Source organism: Elephantulus edwardii, unplaced genomic scaffold (assembly GCF_000299155.1).
Source record: "Elephantulus edwardii isolate Elephantulus edwardi_28Jun2011 unplaced genomic scaffold, EleEdw1.0 scaffold00079, whole genome shotgun sequence".
Lineage (NCBI taxonomy): Eukaryota > Metazoa > Chordata > Mammalia > Macroscelidea > Macroscelididae > Elephantulus > Elephantulus edwardii.
The window spans coordinates 4,075,798-4,100,772 of record NW_006399829.1 but is presented as its reverse complement, the minus strand read 5'-3'; the positions used below and the strand labels follow the sequence as shown (position 1 = coordinate 4,100,772).

At 41.1% G+C, this 24,975-nt stretch overlaps 1 protein-coding gene across 1 annotated transcript in view; it reads left to right on the top strand.

Moving 5' to 3' along the window:
- DAB2 (Dab, mitogen-responsive phosphoprotein, homolog 2 (Drosophila)) overlaps positions 1 to 24,975 on the top strand; it is a 67,498-nt gene that overhangs the window by 15,102 nt on the left and 27,421 nt on the right. The window contains exon 2 of the mRNA XM_006889547.1: positions 24,190 to 24,379. Within this exon, the coding sequence (XP_006889609.1) occupies positions 24,289 to 24,379 (91 nt within the window). The 5' untranslated portion in view covers positions 24,190 to 24,288. The remainder of the gene's footprint in view (positions 1 to 24,189; positions 24,380 to 24,975) is intronic.

Here is a 24,975-nt window from a genome sequence, read left to right as displayed (position 1 = left end):
TAAATTTTGCTAGTCTTACTGGAGTGAGATGATATCTCATGGTTGTCTTGATTTGCATCTCTCTCAGGGCTAGGGATTTTGAACATTTCTTCATGTGTTTTTTGGCCATCTGAATGTCTTCCTTGGTGAAGTGAATGAACAGACACTCTCTTATTTTTTTATACTCTCAGTGCTTTTCCTAAGGGGGTCAGGACCTATTCTAATCTTCTATAATATGTAATGCACAGGCTAAAGTGTTTTCTGTTACCATTTTGTGGCAAATATAAGCCAGATGTGTTTGAACATTTATCAGAGGGCCGGCATAGCCATAGGAAGAATACTAAACCAGTTTGGCTTTGGATTGGATTGTTAACCAGCAGGGACCAGACATAGACATCTAGGCCAAAGGATCTCTGAACTCTCTCTCATTTCTGTTGCATGGGAACTAACTCATAGCCGATGCCTCAGTGGGTTTTCGGAGACTGTAAATCTCATGAGAAGAAATTGCCCATCTTTCTACCATTGAGCTGCTGATGGATTTGAACCAGCACCTTTAGGTCAGCTGAGCAGCTGTTTACTGACTACGACACTGTAGAATTCCCTAGGCCAGAAGACCAGAAGTCATGGAATAGACACTAAGTATTTGTTCTTTAAAGGGACATTTCATCAGGGTTGGATTTTGGTTTTCTTATTTTACTTGTTCTTTGTCTAGAAAACCAAACTTCTTGAAACAAAACAAAAAAATGTAAAGTTAATAAAGCAATCTTTTCTGTTAGGACCTGGCCAATAATAAAGCAAAACCTAAACCCACAGCCATCAAATCATTTCCTTTTCACAGTGACACTAACACAACTTAATATTGATTTCTAGGCAGGGGAGATTCAACTGGGACTGAACCTTTCCCGAAGCATACAAGTGTTGAAAGGCTATGTAATCAGGTTCAGTGTCTAAGCTATCCTGCCAAGGATACCTTGATGCAGTGATGTTTGCTTAATTGCCTTGGAGCTTATTTCCAATTGGCCTAGGACAAGAAGGCTTGGTGTGTGCAGCTGTTTGACGAGGGAGAGAGGAAACGATGAACCTTTCCAGAGAAGAAGGGAGAAGCCCTGGTGGTGCAGTAGATTAATTAGTTACCCCAAAAGTTAGCAGTTCTAATCCACTAGTCACTCCACAGGGAGCTCTAGTAGCCTAGTGGTAAGAAGCTGAACTGTAATCCCAAAGACACGAAGTTCAAATCCATCAGATGCTCCTCGTAGGAGGATGGACAAACTTCCCATGTGATTTACTGCCTCTGAAAACCTACTAGAGGCTCAGCTGTGAGTTAGTTTTAATTAGATGACAAATAACAACTATCGTTCCATGGGAACAGGATGAAGCTGTGTGCTCTGAAAGGATTTACAGCTTTGGAATCCTAGTGACTCTTTTCTACTCTATATGGTTGCTGTGAGTGGGACGTGAATGAGAGAAGCTAACTAAGTAGGGTGTACTCTGTGACCAGGTTACCAAGGTCTCTGATTCTCAGGTTGAGCATAAATGGTGCAGTGGAACAGGTCTGAAAAAAACCACTACAGACGTTCAGCCATGTTGTTGTTATTAAGTGCCATCAAGTCAAGTACAACTCGTATCAACCCTATAAACAACCGAACTCAACCCTGTCCTATCCTGCGCTGTCCTCATCATCTCTGACACACTTGAGCCCATTGCTCCTGTCCCTGTGTCAATCCATCTGGTTGAGACTCTTCCTTTCTTTTGCTGAGCCTTCACTTTTCCAAGCCTGATATCCCTTTTCAAGGAATAGCCTCTCTTAGCAGCGTGCCCAAAGTAAATGAGATGAAGCCTCACCATCCTTGCCTATTAAGGAGCCCTCTGGCTGCACCTTCTCCAGGACAGAACTGTTTGTTTTTTGGCCGTCCATGGGATATTTGGTACTCTTCTCCAACACCATAACTGAAAGACATTGATTTTTCTATCATGTCCAGCTCTCAGACACATAGCAAGTGATTGAAAAGACCATGACCGGAATCAGGCACACCATGGTCATCAAGCTGACATCATTGCTCCTCAGTAAGTTGGAGAGGTCCCTGACAGTAAACTTCTCCCAGTGAAATATGTCTCCTGGCTACTGATACCGAAGGTATTGATTGTAGATCCAAGTAAGACAAAATCATTCACAAGTTCAGTGTTTTCTCCACTCAGCCATAAAGTAGGTGAGTTATAGTTTAGATTCTCCTTAGAATGCTTTTGAGAAAGGAAGATTTCATCCCACATAAAGGTTCTTTAAGTATTTTAAGTAGCGTTGTTGCTGTGTACTGTTGAGTCGCATCTAACCCATACCTGACCCTATTTTCAGAGACAGTTAATCGCATGAAAATAGGTGTCCCATCTTTCTCCCACAGAGCAGCTGGTGGATTTGAACTACATGCCTTCAGGATTAGAGTACAGCTCAGAAACATTCTATGACAAGAAATTATTTCTACTAAAACAATAAAGTGCTGAAACTGTAACCTATCAGACGTGGAAAACTTGGAAGATCCAGGAAAAACAAAGTTAATGCTTACAACTGCTTTCTCTGAGAGGTTTCACAAGTACGCAGAAATGAATACTTACATGGATGGGAACTAGTAAAATATATTGTCATATGAGGCAGCTAATCATGAAGCACAAAGAATATGACACTGATTTTATTGTAGGTAGGAACTTAACTCAAGGTGGTGATAAGAAGCTTACGGAGGAATGCTGGCACTAAGTTAATTGTTTGAAGTGAAGACACTAAAAGACACACAGAAATAAAGAGTACTTGAGAAAAATTGAAGATCAGGGGGTCACCAGATTCAGTAGACATTTGAATAGTCAAATGTGAAATCTGAGCTTCTAGCTAAACTACAAGCTTTACTGTTTTGGGTATTTTAGGAATATCTGTATACAATTGCCTTTCTTGAGGACCTTGACTTTTATCCTTCATGAAACCAGCACTTGTTGAGGGACTTGGCATTTGGAGTGATAACCAGGTTCATTTTCTTTATGCAGACTGACATTACCCAAGTGCTGCATCCTATTCTTCTTGTAATTGGGTAAATTACAAAGTTGCCTTTGAGTCAACTCTGATTAATGGTTATATATAACTATATAGTGCTAAGTAACCGGAGGTATTTGTGGGAACCCTGGCTGCATTTTTTATGAGGTTGCTTTATTTGAATCTGAAACTTGCCTAAGAATAAGCTTTGATAGTTTCACCTAATGTGAATATTACACTCGTAGGGAGTCTGGTATCTGGACCTGTCACAGACCATGCTGGCTTCTAGAATATAGACATTCTTGGCCCCTGAGGTGCTTGCACATTCTGATATGTCAAGCAGAATGCCACTTGAATATGGGATCTCTTTGTAGTGTTTATGAAGACAGTGCTGATTCAGAATTTAGATTTGAAAATAACTTTGAAGGAAACACAACTGGTGTTCTTGACCTTGAACCTCCATCCTTTGGTTTTGCACCGAGCACATTAACTGTCTGCAAGTGCGGTATTAATTGCCTAGTGAGCTAATATTCATCTGCACCTCACACAGTTGGTCTTCCAGGTTGCAATTTGATCACGGTGAGATTCACAAATGCTAGGTGAAAATATCCCCGTCTAATTGATGTTTTAAGTGAATGCCATCATTTAACAGCTGGCTGTTGAAGATTTTAAGTAAGTTCATAATGCCAAACTTTGCATCTTTCTCACACCGATGCTAAGAAATAAAGCCATTTATATAGAACTCCTTGAAGTAAAGCTGTTTGCTTTTCTTACTCAACAGCTATGAAGTCTCTACACTAATCAGAAATATTCCCTCTGAAACACTATACCTAGTTGTAACTATGACTTGCTGGTTCCTTCTTCCTTGCCTACGTAGTCACCATCTTGAGAGTAAAGAACTCGTCAAATGCATGGCACATAGTAGGTGTTCCACAAACAGTAAACAGATGGCCAAGCGAATGAGTGACCTAAGCTATTCTCACCTGCGACATTGATTGCCTTGTATTATAAAGGGAGCAAAATGGGAGACCCCGGCATGCCTAATATAATCTGTTGGTATAAGTAAAGCAGTTCTGAGGGGTTTTCCTTTTTAAAGGTTTAAGGTTATTTATAATGGGCAGGGTCCATATGTTCTTCTAGTTTATATCTACTCAGGGCCTGCGAAAGGCACACAAGCTGTGAGTGAAGTTCTCCAGATGGTGTGGTCTTTTCAAGTCCTCGATTTAACTTCCACCACCAGAGTGCTCATCAGAACTCCTGCATGGACCTGGCCCTCTGGCTGGGAGCACCTGGCTAGTACTGTTAGAACTCCTGAACAGTTTTTAACCTGGTGTATCATCCACACACAATCTCTTTCTCACCTCCTGTCCCTTTTTTCTGAAGTGTTCACCAAATTGTTTATTAACTGAGAATTAAAAATTGAGAAAAATAGATGAGACACCCCCCCCCCCCACCGATCGGCACTAGGTAATTAAGGTTCTTATTTTGACAGCATGATTTCTGCCCAAATCAGAGAAATCCTGTTTTTGTAATTTGCCTGTGCAGCTGTGTTGCACGTAGATGTGATTTCCATCAGGCCCTTTAAAATGCTAAAATTAGCTTGCCAACTCATGACTGCCTGTGCAGACCTCTGTGGGCCTCTGAGATCCCCTGGCCAGAAACTGACACCATACTGTACCCCAAACAGTTTGCCAAATCCCAGCACAAAAGTTCAACCTTCACTGTGCTGTTCAACCCCAGTTACCATTCCATTCAAAAATTGTTAATGCCACAGGAGCTTTCCCCAACATACTCCTCTCAGTAGGAATGCCTGGGCAGGACAAAGGTTAAGTACTCAGCTTCTTACTGAAAGGTTGAAGGTTCAGACTCAGCCAGAGGCACACTGGAAGAAATTCTTGGTGAACCCCAAAGGTCAGAGGCATGAAAACCTTGTAGATCAGTCCCCCTCCAGAGCACACAGGTCACCATGAGTTAGCATCAACTCAACTGCAGCATATTTTGGGCTTTTGTTCTTTGGGTTGCTTGCTTTGGATGGGTAAGGACCAGTCAAAAGTTTAATGTGAACAGCATCTTCTGTACTTTCAAACTGCTTGCGTTCATTTTCTGTTTAAAGATCTGCTCAGCTTTTTAGTTTTGTTGACTGAGTCCCAGAGGTTCTTGATTCTGTCTTTAGCCCAAGCTAGACTGTAGATTCACCTATATTTTAAATATCTGACATATTAGCACATCAGTAATGAATTTACTTTTTCTTCTGTTGTTGTTGTATACACTGGAGTCACAACCAGGCCATACCTGACCCTCCAGTGAGTTTTCAGAAGCTTGAAATTCACAGGAGATTGTCCACTTTGGCCCATGGAGCAGCAGGTGGATTTGAACCATATACCTTTGTGCTGGCAGTACAGTTTCTTACCACTAGGCCACCAGAGCTCTATTTTATTGTTCTCAAGAATATCTTGCAAATCATACCTCATTTCAATATGAATTCAATTTTTTTAATTCCATTTTTTAAAATAGGCACGTTACCCTAATATCAATAGAATCCAAATAGACAAGAAGCAGAAATCTGTCTCCTCTTATTACCATCCACTTTGATTCCTTGACCACCCTGTACTTTTGAGATTTTCAAATAGATGTATTCACAAACATATAAGGGGTAGTAATATTTTATCTACTGCTTCCGGGTACTATCCGGCATGCTTATTTGAATGAATAAAACTCAAAACTCATTGCTGCTCAGTTAGTTCCAACTCATTGCTGCTCAGTTAGTTCCAACTCATAGGACCCTCCTCTGAGTTTCTGAAAATGTTAAAGCTTAATGGGAGGCGATTGTCCATCTTTTTTTTCCAAGATTTGAAAGAATACTTGTCTCTTAATTATTCCTTCAGGTGCTTGTACTCCAAAAGATCATTTCACTTAGAAAGTATTTATAAAATGGACTTTATTGGGAATCCTTCTTTTAGGATAAAATAAGTAATAGAGTGATAATTTTAAGTCATAATGGCCTTGGTCTATTTAAAAGCTTTAAAGTTTAGGGTACTTTTTAATTTGGAAGTTTGAAGGTCACTTAGCACCAGATTTAGCAAGAGGAGATAGCCTTGAAGCTAACATTTGAGATGGATAGACCTTAACCTTTCAATGAGAAGATTTTGCTTTCGAAAGATTAAAAGAAACCAACAGGGTGGAATCGCTCAAAGTAGCAAGTTAATGCAAATATCATGCCACAAAGCTGTCTGACTCTTGATGGCACAGCACTGTAGTCACTGTTGTCACCACCCCAGCCCAAAGTCTTCCTAGTCCTGTCGGGACTAGAGTGCCCTTGAATCGATTCTAGCTCTTGGCAAGCCTGTGTGTGTCATAGTAGAACTGTGCTCCAAAGAGTTTATCAAGGGCTGGGGGTGAGGGGGTGTGTGTGTGTGTGTGAAAGGGGCCTTTTTTTCTGAATTGCATCTGAATGGACTCAAACCTCTAACCTTCCACCTGACAGTCAAGCATGTAACATTGTTTACACCTCCTGCAGAAGCCCTGTCTAAGACGGCTTGGTCCACCTTTCAGCATTTCCCCCTCGATGATGTCAACCAGCCTGACCATACACGTTCTTGAGGCATTGCTGAGAGTTCTTCTTGCCTGATTTTCTCATTATTGGACACTTGGATCTGTCATTGAAAAACTAGCTTAAATTTTTTCTTTCGGGTCAGACCTGTGTGACTTAACAGACGGGTTTGTAACTTCTGTGCTCCAGCTGTCTGTTAAAAACGGATAGTGGTACCTTCTCCATAAGATGATACCTTCTCTGTAAGCAGAGAGACTCTTAGCATCACATCTCAAACAGAATAAGCAGTTGGTGAATGTGATTTTAAGAAGCCCTGATGACACATTGCTGAAGTGTTCAGATGCTAACTGAAAGATTGGTGGCTGAACCCCCTAGCCATCTCCAGAGAGAAACTTGTGACAATCTGCTTTAAGGGTCAAATTAAGTCAGATTCAACTCCATGGCAATGGGTCAATCTAACTTCAAAACATACCGTTTCCTTACATGCTTCCTAGGAAACGTGTCCAAATCACACCAACATTGCACTTCCATACCACTTTACTCTCCTTCAATTCTAGAACATTCCTCACCTTCCGAATATAAGAGAAACCATCTATGTTTCTTCTTATCTGCTAGAATGTAATCTCTATTTGAGAAGAGAACCTGAAGCTTTAAAACAGTGCCTGGCATGTAGTAGATAGCGTCTGAAATAACTGGCTGATAACGTGGCTAAGGGCCGTTCAGTGACAAACATGTGTTTCTCCGGATCTCTAAAATGACTGAGAACAAGAATCAATCACTATATAATCTAAACAACAAAAACAGCAAATAGACTTTCTCAAAGCCTTTTGAATTATCTGTTGGTCATAGAAAAACTCATTGCCAACAAATTGGAACCAACTCCTAGTTGAACCTCCATTAGGATTCTAAGCCTGTAAATCATGTCAGCGGAGAGTTCACATCCTTCTCCCAAGGAGCCAAGCCATTGGTGGATTCGAACCACTTGTGTATTCAACCCTCCACAGAGACATAGCAATCGGGCTAGCAGTGCAGCTCCCTATGCCCAGTCCTTAGGGAGTTGCACTGTCAAAGGCTGCACGTCTCTGGTGTTGAATCCAGAGACTTTGTGGGAGAAAGAAGGGCCATATCCTCTTGTGTGACTGTAGCTTTGGAAACCCAGTGGAGGGTCCACCATGAGTGGGTTCTGACTTGATGGCAATGTCTTTGAGTTTTTTAGTTTGAATGGTCATAGATTCATAGCAAAATATAGGATAGCTAATGATGTACCCTACATACAGGTTGAAGGTATGAAGGGTATTATCTGTATGCAGAACAGATTATCCAGGAGGCTGGGCTCTATGAGGAGGAATGTGGGGTAAGATTGGTGGAAGATCTATCAACAATCTGCAATATGCAGATGACACAACCCTGCTTGCGGAAAGTGAGGAGGACCTGAAGCACTTGCTGCAGAGGGTCAAGGACTGCAGCCTCCAATATGGATTGAGGCTCAATATCAAGATGACAAAGATTCTCACCAATTGGCAGCATCAGGATGGATGGTCAAGAGATTGAGATTGTTCACAGCTTTAGTTTGCCTGGCTCCACAGTCAACACTCTCGGCACCAGTAGCCAAGAAATTAAAAGACGTATTGCCATGGGAAAGTCTGCTGTTAGGGACCTCTCCAAAGTACTGAAGAGCAATGGTGTCTCTCTGGAGACTAAGGTGCATCTGATACAGGCCATGGTCTCTGTAATCACTTGTTATGCATCAGAGAGCTGGACAATGACTAAGGAGGATAGAAGGAGAATTAATGCCTTTGAGCTGTGGTGCTAGACAAGAGTATTGAGGGTACCATGGACTGCTAGGAAAACAAATTCATCCTGGAAAGGGTCAAACCGGGCAGCTCCTTGGAGGCAAGAATCCTGAGGCTCCGTCTAACATACTTTGGACATGTTGTAAGGAGGGACCTGTCCTTCGAGAGGGACATCATGCTTGGGAGGGTGGAGGGCAGGTGCAGGAGGGGTAGGCCCTCTATGAGGTGGATTGATTCAGTGACTGGGGCAATTGGGATGGGTGTATCGGAGGTGGTGCGATTGGCACAGGACAGAGCGGAGTTTAGGGCTGTTGTACATAGGGTTACTATGAGTCGCAAGCAACTCGACGGCCCATAACAACAATCAACAACAATGTTGTACCATTTATGTCATCACTTTGGTTAGGCACAACCTTAGATTACATTCTGTATGGTGGCCTAGTGGTAAGTAGCTGTGCTGCAATCCTGAAGGCACATGGTTCGAATCTACCAGCTGCTCCACGGGTGAAAAATGGGCATTCTCTTCCCATGAATAATTGCCTCAGAAAACCTACTGGAGGATTAGCTATCGGTTCACGGCAACAACAACTAACTAGGGTTAGAACTGTTTTCTCCCTTTCAGGGAGTTTGATTTATAAGTGTAGAATGGAATGCAGTGTTGGTACCTCAGTATTGCAGAGACGGGCCCTAAGAAAAACGTACTAGTCACAGATCTGATAATTAATCCTGAGCATAGAACTGCACTTAATTCAGAGAGACTAAGCAAGCATGTTGGTGGTGGTTCTCTCACTCCTTTCCTTGGCGAAACTAATAATTCATACATATATTTGGACACAATCTCCTTCAGGTCCGTTTGGCATTAGTATAGTTTGTTAGTTGATATCAGAGTATGTTCTAATTAATCATAACAAAAAATACTCCTGCCAGCATACTTCTAATTTTGCTTCATTGCAAGGCTTCTATGAGACGTAGGACTTGAGCACTACTTTTCAAGGATTTGTCATAACCTCTTGGTTTGCAGTATTGAGTCTTTTTAATAAAGATTGGATTAGAAACTTAATAGTGTCTTTTATAGAAGACTTGTCTTTGCATGGGGCTATAGAGTTCAGCTAAGGAAACAAATGATCTAATTGCACTCTCCCGTACTAAGAATGTCTACATAATAAGACCACAGAATTGGAGTTGCTCTCCTAGAATGAATCCATTTAATGCTTTAAGGACCAGTATGCAGTTGTTCTTCGTATTGCCATGTGAAGGATGATAAGGAGAAGCTACGAATGCAGTTGCTATCTAATCACCCCTGTCCATCTTTTAAGTTTTCCTTTACCATTTAAATGCCATTTGTTTAGCAGGTACAGAAGTTTACAACAGAACATTAATGGTTCAGAGAACAGGGGAGGCTTCTCTTAGAAAGGATAAAAGCTAATAAAATACATCATGCTTAACTATTACATTTTTATGAGCTAAGGGCCTTTTCTTTAGAGTGACTCATGGATGTTGACATTCCTGTGCAGTCTTACTTGAAGCTTTTTTGTAGTGAACTACGTACAGTGGACTGAAATGCTGTCTCACCCTGTGCCGTCCCTACAATTAATGTGATGTTTGGGCCCATTGTTTTACCCCCTGTGTCAATTTATCCGTTGAATAGCTTCCTTCTGCTTTACCAAACATGACCTTTTTTTTTTCTCCAGAGTTTTTTCATAATGACACATCCAAAGCTTTAGCTTTATCAAAATCTTACTTGGATGTGATAATACTAATCCATATTTGTACCCATTTCAAAGAAAAGAGACCCAACAGAATGTGCACCTTCTATTGGCTTATCCTTGTCAGTTCTTTATGTCTTCTTGCAGTTGGCCACGTAGTTGTCTTCCAGATTTCTTGGCACAGATGATTGAGAGCTCCTCAGTATTGCATCCATTTCATGAAACATCTTATTTGGTGTTCCATCAATTCCTGGTCGTTGTGTATTTTTTCTTGGAACCAACCCAAACTTGGTTTTCAAAGGTAGTAAATCATAAGGGAGGAGATTGTTAATCTCTCTCCTGCAGAGCAGCTGGTGGATTTGAACCACTTGCCTTTAAGACAGGAGCTCAATTCCTTACCAGTAGGCCACCAGAGCTCCCTGGTTTCTGCTTTAGATTAGTTAAGTAATTGAGATCACACAGAGGTGGTTCTCTCCTGAAACTGATGCCAGAGTCCTTAAATCACTCTCCCAAGCCTTTGGTACTGTTTCATATGCCCTAGTTAAATATCTAGCCATGTTTGTGTAAGGGAGAACTAATTAATGACAATCATTTATCTTATTCTAATAAGTATGATTTTGGTTATGTTAATCTGAGTTTATAAAAAGAATCTGTGAAACAGCACCTGCTGTATCTATTTAGCCTTTATAAGTAAAAGTCACCTCTTAAGTGGGAGATGTGGTAGGTGTCTCACTGTAATTGTCCTTCATCTCCCCAATTACTAAGCTGTATACAGATATTTCAAGAGGTTATGATATTTGACTGTTATTTAATCACTCCGGCCGCTGACAAAGGAAAATTCTAAATCGGTTTACTTTAGAATGAGTTAATGTATTATCATGTATAACTTTTTCACCCCTCAGATGAAAAATGCATTTACTTATTCCACTTACATTTTCTTGACCAATAAAATTTTCTAAAGGATGAGGGGAGAATGGTGAACTTCATCGTTATCAAAGATACTTGTATATTTTTGCCGGCTTTGTTCGTCTTCTACTTACTCTGTTCTGTAACTAAGAGCACGTTTTCAAAGCCAGTTCAAAGCCATTTTTGGATGCAGTGCTTCATATTTTCAAAATCCAGGTCGTATTAATGTACCACCACATTAAGCAAGATAAGAAATTGACAGATTCACGTGTGTGTGTGTGTGTGTGTGTGTGTGTGTGTATGTGTGTGTGTGTGTCCTGGAACCTGAAATCACCTAGGGATTTCTTATCTATTCACCAATCTAAACTGGCTGGCAGCCAAGAACTCAGCGAAAGAACCAGTGTTCTCATTTCTTCTGGAAGAACTTCCCTGACCTTTTAGACAGCCTTCTGGTAACTTTCTAACTTTCAGCAGGCTTGAACATTGATATCAGGAGAGGCGAGGGACGGTCATTCCGTTGTTAGTTCTCTGTCAGCATAAAGTTCCATAAATAAATAATTGAAAGCTCCTTTTTCTTTTAAATGCCTCCTTTTCCTTCCCCCTTATGTAAATACTACCATGTCTGTTCTGGAAGGTCAGCTAAATTAGGAAGTCCTCTTTCAACAGTAATTTAGATACCCAATATACAGCCAAAGAGTGGTAAATTGGTGATAAAAACAAATAAGCAAAAATGAAATTGAGGGAATGGTTAGCGGGGACATCATTTTTCTTAGAGAGAAAGCCCAAATGCCTGATGAATCACAACAACAACAAGGCGAGACAGTCCTGAACAGCATTTCTAGGGTTTTCATGCCTGTGCCTTTTCAAAAGCGGATTGCTAGACTTTTTTTTCCCCCTTCTTGAGACATCCCTGGGTAGATTTGAACCACCAACTTTTGGATAGCAGCCAAGCACATTTACACTACTCAGGGACTCCCTAACTGCCTTGTAGGCTGGAGTTACCGTGCTCAGTCAGAACAGATCATAGAAGAAGTGGCTGTGTGAGCTATTGACAAGCTCTCATGGAAGGTTCATGCCAACATCTAGGGTGAATTGAGTGTGACAGAAGGGACATATTTGACTTAAAGGGTCACCCTTGAGGCAGTGTGATAGATTCAGATGGCTTAAAACTGGCCGTATGTTGAGTCTAATCACTTTCATTTCTTTTCTCAGTTTTAGTTAGTAGACAGAAAAGTTATATACAGTTACTAAATACTGCCCAGTTAGACTGCTCTGTGCCGCTGTTACAAGGCAGCTGGATTCTCCTTAAACTCTTCCAAGCACAGTGTGGCCCTGAAACATGAGTTATGGAAAGGTATGGCAACACTCAAGCGCTTGCTTTGAGGATTAAATAAATGAGGGGTTCTGCCTGGAAAGGAAAACCACATTGGGGTTTAATATAATTCAGCCAAGCTATTAAAAGAGAAACTGAATATCGGGCGGTACGTCTCACACCAGTTCTTGGAAGAAGAGAAGTTTAAGATTACCTGCCTGCTTTTAAAGTTCCCTGATGTGGTATAGATCATAAAATAATTCTGTTGGTCTATGAGGCTCTTAGTTTAGAGCTTAATGTTTAACATGCAGACATTTCTAAATAATTTACTTTCTTTAACTCCATCAACTTCGGCATAAACTTTCCAGGCGACCACTGTAATAGCATGTAGGTAGAAAATGGAAAGTGCTTAACAGTTAAGATTTATGTGCGTAAGTGTCACAGGTGAGATCACAGAAGGACTCATATGAATAAACTGTTTAAGTCTGCTTGCCAGAGGTATCATGCATTTGTGTTTCCTTAATTCAGGATGATTTCATATGGGAACTTAGAGCAATAAATCAATGTATATATTCTAGAAAGTGCTGATGATTAAAATTTAGTTAAAAATTGGTTTGGAACTAGACTGCTAAGAGTCTTTCTTCCAAGGCTTCTTTAGGTAGAAGCACTAACTTTTACATGTTAAGCGTGTAACAGTTTATACTACTCAAGGACTCCCCAGTGCCCTGTAGGCTGGGGATATCTTATTGGATGGAGTTGTGGTAGACACTATCCAAACTAATTTAGGAAGGAAACATATGAAATTATTTGCTGATAAATTCTAATGAAGATATGAAATAGTGGTGGTGGTTCAGTGGTAGAATTCTTACTTTCTATGAGGGAAACCTGTATTCCATTCCCATTCAATGCTCTTCATTCATAACCCCCAAGCACCCATCAGTAGAAGTGTGTGTGGCAATGATGTCTACTAGGATTCAGCAGAGCTTCCAAGCGAAGATGATCTAGGAAGAAAGCCTTGAGAAACTACTGAAAATGTGTGTTGTTGTGTTGCTATGGTGCCATGAAGTTGCCTGTGACACATAGCTATCTATATACATTAGCTCTGAATCATGCCCTATCCTGAGCCAATCTTATCATCTCCGATGAACCTTAGCCCATTTCTCCAGTCACTGAGTCAATCCATCTCATCCAAGGTCTTTGTCTTCTGAGCTGTCCCTTCAACTTCCCAAGCATGATGTTCTTCTCCAAGGACTGGTCCCTCCTGGCCATGTGTCCAAAGTATTTGAGGCAGAGCTCCAAAATCCTAGCCTTCAGGGAGCAGCTTGATTTAACCCTCTCTGGGATAGACCTGTTTGTTCTTCTGGCAGTTCCCAGTATGTTCAACACTTTTATAGATCACAAATGTCTAAAACATCAACTTACCATAAAGGTGGATTTGAACACTCAGAGAAACATAGCCTTTGGCTAACAACACAACTCCCTACCAACTAGGCCACAAAGCCCCCTTTAGATAACTTAAGGACCATAGAGTCCACTCCAAATCACAGCAACCCTCTGAATGACAGATCATAAATTTGCCTTAACCTGCTCCATACTCATAGTTTCTGCCATCCTCAAGCCCATTGTAGCCACTGTGTCGATATATCCCATTGAGGGTCATCCTTTCTTTCAGTAATCCTCTGCTTTTCCCGGTATGATCTCTTTTTCCAAGGACTGGTCCTTCTTGACAACATGTCCAAAGAATATGAGACAAGGATTGATCATTCTAGTTTCTAAAGGACACCCTGGTTGCTCCAAGGCAGAGTTTCTTTGTTCCTCCAACTCAATTATTTTGTTCTATTGGCAGTCCATGGGCTAGTCATCACTCTTCACCAGCACCACAATTCAAAAGAATCAATTTCCTCTTCTGTCCTTCTTGTTCATTGTTCAGCTCTCACATGCATAAAAAAAATTGAAAATACCATCATTTTGGTCATGTGCACCTTGCTCTTTAAACTGATATCCTTACTTGTTAGCACTCTAAAGAGAGCTTGCCAGTAGTTGGCCCAGGGCAGCACAATTTTGACTTCTTGATTACCCAAGTAAAGGGAAATTATTGATAACCTCAGTCTTTTCTTCATTTATCATGATGGTGCCTGTCGATCCAGTGGTGAAGATTTTTGTTTTCTTGACGTTAAGGTATAGTGTTTGAGATCTTCAGTAAATGCTACAAGTCGTCTTTGTTTTTCTGCAAGCAAGGTTATGTAACACCTCTCAAATACAAAGAGAACAATTAAAGTGAGGTTAAGATGTATCCTTATTAAAGCTCTCTTCCCCACATAATTACTTATCCTCATCACTCTATGATCCAGTGGCAGCATGTAAAACAATTTCAAAAAAAGTGATTTTTCAACTTTTATAGTTCCCTCAAACCAGAATTTCCAAGTCATATACTTCGCTTCTAGAAGTGAAAGGAGAAAAATTTTCATGATCCTGTTCTGTTCAATCTACGCTAAGTCTTGAAGTCACACTTGAGAATTAGTGTAGAATGTGAATTTCTTCTCCTCCATGGTAAGCTATTATTTTTTAAAGTGATTATACTCTTAGGTTTTGGTTTTTTCTTGCTTTGTAATTTTTTTTTTACTTTGTCTCTCTTTTTTTTTAAATTCTTTGCAATTTGCATACAAGTTTCTTAATCACACTGGGTTTTAATTCCATTCATACACATTTTTATGACACTGATGTAGCAGTTTGTCGCCTTAAAATCCTATCAGTTATGAGTTGGTACCAACTTGATGGCAGAGGGTGAGTGAGAATAGTGAATAATTTTGTGAATATTTTTTCATGGTTTTTTTGAGCATCATCTTATCTTCTTTGGTGAAGTGTCTTTTCATGTCCTCTTAGTTTCTTATTTAGAGGTTATGGTTTTCTATAAGTTTAGAGATTACTTTCTTGTCATAAGTATCATTGTCATTGACAATTTTTATTTTTTTTTTCTCATTCTGTAGATTCTCTTTTGATTCTTTTGGAGACGCCTTTTGATAAACTTAGGAATCTAATTCCTAGAAAGCTCCAAATCTGTCTTATTCTGTGCCAATTGTGCGTGCATGTTATTTTTGTTGTTGTTTGGTAGTCATTTTATACCATAGATTAGACCTCCTAAACTTGCCTTTTTTTCCCTTTGACCTTTATAGTTTTTAATCTTATATAGGTCCTTGATCCATCTTGAGATAGTTTTTGTATATAGGGTAAATGTGCCCTTGTTTCAATTTTCTGAAAATTGTTGTTGTTATGTTATGTCAAGTGACCTGCAACTCATAATGACCTTATGTACAATAGCTGTGAACCCTACCCTATCCTGAGCCAGTCTCACTGACTTCCACACAACTACCCCCATTATCCCAGATACTGTGTCAGTCTGTCTCATCCACGGGTTTTCTTTTCCTGTGCTGTCCCTCCACCCTTCCAAGTATGATGTCTTTCTCCAAGGTCTGGCCCCTCCTGGCCACGTGCCCAAAGTATATGAAACAGTTTCAAAACAATTGCCTCTGAGGAGAAACTTGGTTTTCTGTATCTCTAGGACAGATCTGTTTGTTCTCTTGGCAGTTCATCGTATGTTTAATACTCTTCTTCAGTGCTACAACTCAAATGCATCAATTCTTCTGTCGTCCTTAGTCACTATCCAGCTCTCTGATGCATAGCAAGTAATTGTGAAGACTCTGGCCTAGATGCTTTTCTGCAAATAGATACACAACTTGCCAGCATCATTTGTTAAAGATGCTCCCTTTCTCCTCATGGAATAGATTTCACCTCTTTTTCAAAGATCAGGTGTCCATGCTTCTAATGTCAGTTAATATAACATAATGTGTCCACCTTTACAAATGTTCCATTTCGTCAGAAGGCTGTAGGATATTCTCACATTCCTTTCTTTTTAAAAAATCTGAATGTTAGGAGAGATTCTAGTGTAAATCCGTTGTTCATTTATTTGTCAATATAAGCATGTAACTTGTGCCAGTTTTGCCAAGAGGCAAGATTATACACAGAGGAGAGAAATTTTCAGTAGGTTCAATACTAGTAGAGCAAGTGTTCAAACTCAGAGGCATTATATTGAAACTAAAGAATAAAACCATAATTTTAATATTGATCATAAACTTCACAAATTCAACCTGTGTGCTTATTTCAGGAGCTTATTGTCTGTTGGATGGACCTCTTCAGCCTAGAGAATGTGCCCTCACTTGAGTTGTTAATCTCTTCTAAAGCTTGAATTCTCCTAAATGCTGTTTTGCAATGGTGACTATTCTTCAGTAGAGATAACCCTAATAAAATACTATTTTAAAAACAAACTGGGTGGGAGTGGGGGTGAGTAGAAAATGAGTCAAATTGCCAACTCAAGAACTCTAACTTCCTGACTTAAAAAAAAAGAAAGAAAGTCAGACAGGCCAGGCTCTGGGTAGAAGCAAATGTACTGAAATAAATTTGATTCCTTTGATCTTTGGGTTGCATCTCAGACCTAGCCAAATGAACCAAATTGTCATTAATGATCCAGTCTGACTAAGTCTGAAAACTACAACCAAGACAGAAAAGACCACAGGCATTAGACCATGTCAAATCATCTCACTGAGTTCAGAAGAGAATTGAAATGCCAGGTCCAAACTACCCTCTTCTTTATTGGGTATAATGGTCTTGGTTCAGTCTTCATGTGATATATTTTGTGCAGACAGCATAAACTGTATTTAAAACAAACTGACACAATTAATGTCTACTAACAGGAAATAATTCTAGCAGCCAGAGTCTGGAGGTCAGGATGGTGAAACTGTGTCTCACATACTTTGGGGCATGTTGCTAGGAGAGGCTATTCCTTGGAGAGGGACATCATATTTGGAAAAATAGAGGATCAGTAAAAGAGAGAAAGAGTCTCAATGAGAATGGATTGACACAGTGACTGCAGCAGCGAGCTTAAGGTGCCGGAGATGGTGAAGATGGCACAGGATAGGGCAGGGTTCAGATCTATTGTTCCTAAGGTCACTATGAGTTGTACTCAATGGCACTTAACCTCAACAATAGTAGCAGAATTAGGACCCCAGGGCCCTATGCTATTACCAACTCTATCCCCCATTAGAAAGGTTAGCTGCTTTCCCCCTCAGTTTCCTAATCTATAAAAGGAGTGGATGTGACCAAATTATGCTTAGATTTCTTGTAACTCTACAGTTTTGACCCTTGTTATATCTTTAAAGGAATAAGGGTTTGTGGAAATCAATTCACCTCAAACTAAATTCACTCCAGTTGAATGGATGTCAGCTCATAGTCATTGTATGAAGTACAGTAAGACTGCCCCACAGAGTTTCCAAGGCTGCGAATTTTTACGGAGAGAACTATCATATTACCTCTAATCAGTGGCTGGTGGGCTCAGACTACTGGCCTTTAAGTTAATAAGCTAGTGCTTTAAACATCACCCCTCCTGAAGGTGGAATGTGTGTTGTGTTGACCTCCTGAAGTAGACCAAACCAAAAAACCAAACCCACTGCCATCTTTGACTCCAGCTCAAAGTGATACTCCATCAGATTCCCAAAGCTGTAATTCTTTATGGGAGGAGACTGCCTGTCTTTAGAGCAGTCAGTGACTCAGAACTCTGACCTTTCTATTAGTAGTTGTTGTGTGCTGTTGAGTCAGAACTGACTCTTCACTGACCCTCCGGCGGATTCTCCAAAGCATTAAGTCACACCGGAAAGATAGGCCATCCTTTTCCTGTGAGCAGCTGGTGGCTTCCAACCACATGCTTTGGAAATGCAGGGCAGCTTCTTACCATTAGGCCACCAGAGCCCTAGTAGAGCAACACATAACAGACTACGCCTCCAGAAGGCCTTTGAAGTAGACCAGTGAGTCTTGAAATCTGTGCACTCTGGTGTCATCTTTGGTACTGTTAAGGTGACATCAGGTGGAACTACAACTCATAGCAACCCTCTGAATGAAAAACAGCTCTGAACCTTGTCCTGTCCACCATCATCCTCACAGTCCCTGTCACACTCTCGCTCATAGTGATAGTGACTTGCATCAGTCCGTTTGTCTGGCTGAACCTCTGACTCTCCCAGTATAATGTTCCTCTCCAAGGACTCGTTCCTCCTGAAAATAAGCTCAAAGAAAGTGAGAGGAGGTGTCACCATTCTTGCTTCTAAGGGAAATTCCGGCAGCCCTTCTCTAAGACAGATGTGTTTGTTCTTGTGACAGTATATTCAAGTATCTTCCTTAGCACCGTTACTCAAAGGCATCAATTCTTCTTCAGTCTTCCTTATTCATCCCCCAAGTTTCGGATGCATTAGAAGCAATTGAAAATACCGAGGCTTGCATGATACGTACATTAGTCTTTAAATGGACATCCTTGCTCGTAGCACTTTGGAGAGGAGGTTTCTAACAGCAAATTTCCCCGATGTGACACACATCTTTTGACTTTTAAACTGCTGCTACCAATGGTGTTGATTGTGGATCCAAGTAAAATGAAATCGTTGACAGCTTCACACTTGTCTCCATCTGTCATAATTTATCAGAGATTTTATTCCCAAAGTCCTGGTCCCATCAGTATCTTCCTTCTGTAGGGTCAGAAGCTAGGATTGGGAAGGAGATCTCTCTAACATGTTCAAACCCTTTGACCTTTTTCCATCTGTACTTTTTCTAATTATTGTCTCTCCACATTTCCACTTCTACTTACTGGCCTTCGTTCTAAAAGTACTTCAACACTTGTGGCTAAAGAATTATAGTATGTAACACAAGACTGCCCTCTCCAAAACCATTTTAATGAGCACTTTCTAGGTGCTACAGGAGCCCTGGTGGCACAGTGGCTTAAGTATTGGGCTGTAACCTAACTGAAAAGACAGAGGTTTGAGCTTATCAGCCACTCGCTGGGGAGAAGGATGAGGTTGTCTGTCTACTACTACAGTAGGTTTACTTACAGCCTCTATTCTGGAACCAACTAGATAGCTTACCCACTGCTTTCACATTAATTGTGGCTCAGGTTATTGTTGCTGTTAGGTGTCTTCGAGTTGGCCCAACTCACAGCAACGCTATATAAAACAGAGCAAAAACCCTTAATTCTCTAGATGTGTTATAACACAAACACTTCAGGGTGTAGCCTTAAAGAACAGAAATCTATTTTCATATAGTTCTGGAATCCAAATCTCGATCTTGCTGTGTGCTGCACTGATCTCTTCCCTTCCTTTTTGGTCGTCCTGCATTTCCTTAGGGGCCCTCTGGTGGCTTAGGGGTAAGGAGTTGTGCTGCCAATCCAGGAGCATGTGATTAAAATCTATCAGCTGCTCCAGGGGGGGAAAAATAGGAAATCTCCCCTTAATGCACTTTACAGCCTCTGCAAGGGCTAAGGGTCAGCTATGAGTCAGTTCCGACTCGAAGGTACATGACAACCATGGGTGTTTCTCAGTTCCTTTGCTCATAGATAGCCACAGACTTGTAGATGATCGGTCGAGTCCTGTGTCTGCGATGTGCTTTATGTAACTCAGAAGTTATTAGGATCCATCCTACACTGCTGTGGTCTTAACAGATTGAGTGATTGATTGTCTGGTTGTGTTGCTTTATGTGACAGCCACAGATGAGGTTAGGACTCCAACACATACTTTTAGGGGACACAGTGTAAGTCATGATACACCTTCCTCATATTTGCTATGCTAAGCCTCCAAGTTCATTGCTTCCAAAGATAAGGCAAATCTTCTTGCTTCAGGAATTTATACACCATCTGTGTCTGGCTGGACAGCAGTGGATGGTGCTGAGTCCTTAACATCCTTTCCAAAGGTCAAAAGCAATGATACCTTCTCAGTGTAAATGCATAACTTGTACGTAGTTCATTGACCGCAGCTTATTCTGTTACTGAGGCCCCTTTAGCAGTATCAGCATTTAGAAGAAAATCTTAAGGACGTCTATCCAGGGTGTGTTCACTTAGTCTGATCCCTCAGTTAAACAGACCATCAAAGTCTGACTACTTGTTCAAACTGGCCTTGGCAGAGCAGAAGAAGTCTTTTTTTCTAATGGCATAGAAATATAAGCAGTTAAGAGGGAAAAGGCTTTGCTTTAAGCGCAAGGAAGAGCATGACTTTGTTGCAGTTTCTCTGACAAGGTCTTTTATTCTGAAAGACGGTGGTGCAGGCTGTCTGTTAGCCTCTTGGCCCCTGAGGTTTGACTTAGAGGTTAATATTTCACATATCGTCGTTGAGCACTTCAGCTGAGGCAGGCATAAAGCTCCCGAGGACACAGAAGTGCATGCACTGACCAGTACAAAGTACTGGACATGCAAGCAGAGATGTTAAGGTTGCTTTGCTCCTGAATCTCTTTCCTCTTCCCCACCTGGCTTGATTCTCCAAGATTCTCTTTCCTGTGACTATTTTGCATGGGTTTTTTTCGGTAAAGTTAACTGATAATGTTGAAGTCAAAGGGATTCTGGCTGCTTGAAAACAGCCTATGAGACGCAGGGCTTTTAACTGTGCATATCTGCGTTATTGCATCTGATTCACAATGGGTTGCTTAAGATTTCTCTGAATCGAGCCAATACAGACAATAAAAAAAAGAGAGAGAGAAATAGGGAGAATGAGCACATTTTACAGAAAAGGGAAGACAGACAAGGCACAACTTTTGAACTCTCCTGCTTAGAGCTATCGCTTTTGGGTTGCTGCGGCCATATCATCGTTCATACAGTGGCCACACATCTTGTTACAGAGGGCTGTCATTTTTTTAAATTTATTGTTGTATGAGATGCTTCCCTCACTTCCCTTAACATTAAAAACGGATTTTATATCAACTGTGGGATGGTGTTGCCATCAAATAAGCTTTTAACTCAAATGCTTCATTTTCTCAATTGTCTGAGGCTGACCAAATTCTTGCCTATTCTGCATTATTACAGAAAGAAGGTACTGCTGGGTGATCAAGTAGATAAGAGTGTGCCGTCACACGGCTTTGATATTCTCAAATACTTAAGTGTACCATTGCTGATACCATTACATTTCTGCCAGTGGGAGGTAGAAAAAAATGTGCCAACTTGTTCTGTCCCCGAACGTCCAGACCGGTCGTTGTCCACTCTGCTGATGACTCTAAGGCCCTTGTGTTGCCAACATGAAGGTATGCAGTTCAAAGCCACCAGCTGCTCCACAGGGGAAAGATGGCAGTCTCCTCCCGTGGGATTTACTACCTCAAATAACACACTGGAGGCTCAGCTATGGATCAGTTCCAATCCATTAATACATAACAGATGACTTCCACGGATCACTTTAATAAAGAGACAAACTATAGCCAATTCTTAGTGCAAATGGCCCAGTCATCCTTCAATGACTCATTCCGTCTTCCTGTGTGCATCTCTGGAGACTTCTCAGAATCCAGGAAAGATGTCGCAAGCTCCCAGTTCTCTCCTAGTCATCTGATTCTAGTGACATGGAAGGAGGAAGTCTCCAGGTTCTTGCAGGGAGCTTTGTATTAAGTCCAAAATCCACAGTAGCTATCTTCACTCAAATGAGAGCTCATTTCGTCGGCTTGGGTGCTTCGTTTGTCATTTCCTGTTTGATGTGAGCCTTAAAAAAAAGGAATAAAGTGTGTGTGTGTGTGTGTGTGTGTGTATAAATAATTTTAGAGTCTCGTTTGTTGTCAGGTATTTATTTCTGCTTATATTTCTAGTGAAGGAAACAGCCTCTCCCAGGAAACCAGAATTACTAGCCAAGTTGAGATAGGGAACTGTCTGTGTGACCTTTTGCTCATCTTTTGAGCTCTGGTCTGTAATCCCTCCTTATGTGTGTATGTTACTTGACTAATTTTGTGTTCCTTGCCCAGATAGACCTCTGAACCCAGCAAATGAGACTAAATAAAAGCATAAGGTGATTCACTGAATAATCTCACATTCACCTGTGTCTTTTTGTAAGAAAACTTTGACTATACTAGTGCTGTCAGCCAGCTTTCACAGTTTAGTGCAATCTAAACTATTCCTTCAGTAATATCTTTTTGGTAAGCTCATTAAAGGAATAAGAAATTATTATTTTTGTTAATTTTTAAATTTTTTTTTAATTTTACCTCTGGGGTCCCTGTACCTTATTTTCCAAAAGTCAGTCTAAATCCTGCTGGAGGTTAGTGGACTTGACTGACAGTTCTGGAACATTGTTGGAAGGAATGCACATTTGAATGTAAGTGTTAAATTAATTCTTTCTCTGTGAAAGGAACCGAATCTGGAAGTAAGCCTTCTTCTCTGCACCACTTGGACACGCACGGTAGAACAGAGTAAGAGATTGGGGTATAGTGCTCTATATTTAAGCCCTAAGAGAAATCTAACTGCAATCACACTGGTATAAAATTCTTTCTCTCACACACACATACATAACGAGTTTTCAGAGGCAGGAGGAGATTGTCCATTCTTCTCCCATGGAGCAAGCAGCTGGTGAATTCAAACCTCATGCCTTTGGGATTGCAGTACAGCTTCTCACCAGAGCTTCCAGGTTTCACACTGTTGTCAATAGGTGCTCTCGATGACCCACAGTGACCTTATGAACAACAGATCTGAACATGTCCTATCTTGTGCCATCCTCACAATATACTTGGGGCCATTACTGCAATCACTGTGTCAATCTACTTGGTTGAGGGTCTTCCTCTCCTTTACTGACCCTCCACCTTTCTGAGCATGATGTCCCTTTCCAAGGAATTAGTTCTCCTAACAACATGTGAAATGAAGCTTTGTCATCTTTGCCTTCTGATCACTCTGCTTCCTCTCTAAGACACATCTGTGTTCTTTTGGCTGTCCTTGAGATATTCAATACTCTTCTCCAAGACCACTTAAAGGCATTAATTCAGGTTGTTGGTTTTAGGTGCTGTCAAGCCAAGTAAGACTCATGACAACCCTGTGATCAACAGATCTGAATCCTGTCCCATTCCGTGTCATCTTCACCACTTCTGATACACTTGAGCCTATTGCTACAGTCACCATGTCAACCCCCCTTGATGGGGTCTTCCTCTCTTTTGCTGACCTTCCACCCTTTCAAGCATGAAATCTTTTTCCAAGGAAGAGCTTCTCCTAGCAAGATGTCCAAAATAAAAAAGACTGTGCCGTCTCTGCGCCCACTCTGGCTGCACCCTTAACAAGACATATCTATTCATTCTTTTGTCAGTCCATGGGATATTCAGTACTCTTCTCCAACACGACAACTCAGAGGTATTAATTCTGCTGTCAGCCTTATTCACTGTCCAGCTCTCAGATGCATAACAAGTGATGGGAAAGACCTTGGCCTGAATCAAGCACACCTTAGTCTTCAAACTGACATCACTGCTCTTTATTATTTTAGAGTGGCCCCTGAAAGCAGAGTTGCCCAAAGTAATGCATCTACATATGTATAGCAGAATATAAATTGACTACTAAGCCTGGTGATAAGACTGCAACTGGCGTTGGAAATCTGGTATTACAAATTTTGGTTCATTAAAAGTCACTTAACAACAACATCCATGATGATAATAAAGGCATGAGTTTCATTTCATTAATATTGATAAGTGCATCTGAAAACATTAGGATTCTACCTATGACCTCCGGGACTTAACAACAACAATCTTTCTGTTTGCAGAATTACAAAGAAATTCTACCTATTTCCTGCTTGCAGGTTCAGCAAGTAGTAGATGAAGTGAACATATAGATACCTAGTGAAACTTAATAGGTGTATGTATAGGGAGCTCTGTTGGCCTAGTCATAAGGAATTGCACTGCCAACTCAAAGGTACATGGTTCGAATCCACCAGCTGTGCTGTGGGAGAAAGATAGGAATTCTCTTCCCGTGCAGTTTACTGCCTCTGAAAACCTGCTAGAGCATCAGTTATGTATTGGTTCTGACTGAACAGTATGTAACAACAACAACAGCAGGTATAAGTTGATCTGGCATAAAGTCTGTGTCTCATATGTTATGATCTCATGAAACCTCTGTGTTCTGCCTGCAGGTGTCTGTAGGTGATGTTCATGTGAGACCTCTCCATCAGGAGTCGCCTGGTGCCGTTAAGTGTCTGCTGGAGCTGGGTTCTGATACCTGACCTTTTGCTATGTCTAACGAAGCAGAAGCCAGTACAACCAACGGTCAGCCAGACCAACAGGCTGCACCAAAAGCACCATCAAAGAAGGAAAAAAAGAAAGGTATGGAGACACCCACCAGAAGCCAGTGCGAGGAAGCCAGTGAGAAGAGCTGAAGACGGCTGGGTCTGGGGAAATCTGAGGTTTGGGGTGAAGTCAGAGCAGGCTCTTCTCTTGCTGCCACATCAGTTTAGCCTCGAGCGATGTCAGTTCTGTGTCTCCTTCGGAGAGCTTGCACTCAGGAGACAGAGGTTGATTCTAGGCCAGTTCACTTCATGCACAGCACCATCTGTCAGCGATAGTGTGTGTGTTGTTATGATACGGACAATGTTTTAGCTATGGCCTGAAAAGGCCCAAAGACTTACTTCCAAACGAGTCAGCCCACAGAAGCTAGATTTCAATGAAATGTTATCCAATCTGCAGCTGATTATGTAGGTGGTAGAGAACTGGGCAGTGTTTTGTTCTGTTACACATACATGGGCTCACCATGACGCTAACTTCCTCCCCCCCCCTCTTTTTCTACTAGTTTATTTACAAAACTCGAATATATTGTTTTCAAGAACAAATTCTTTCCATTTCCCTCACCCCCCATCACAACCCATTGATTTATTGCCCCCTCTTCTCCCGCACGTCCTCATCCCCCTGCTTCCACCCTCTCC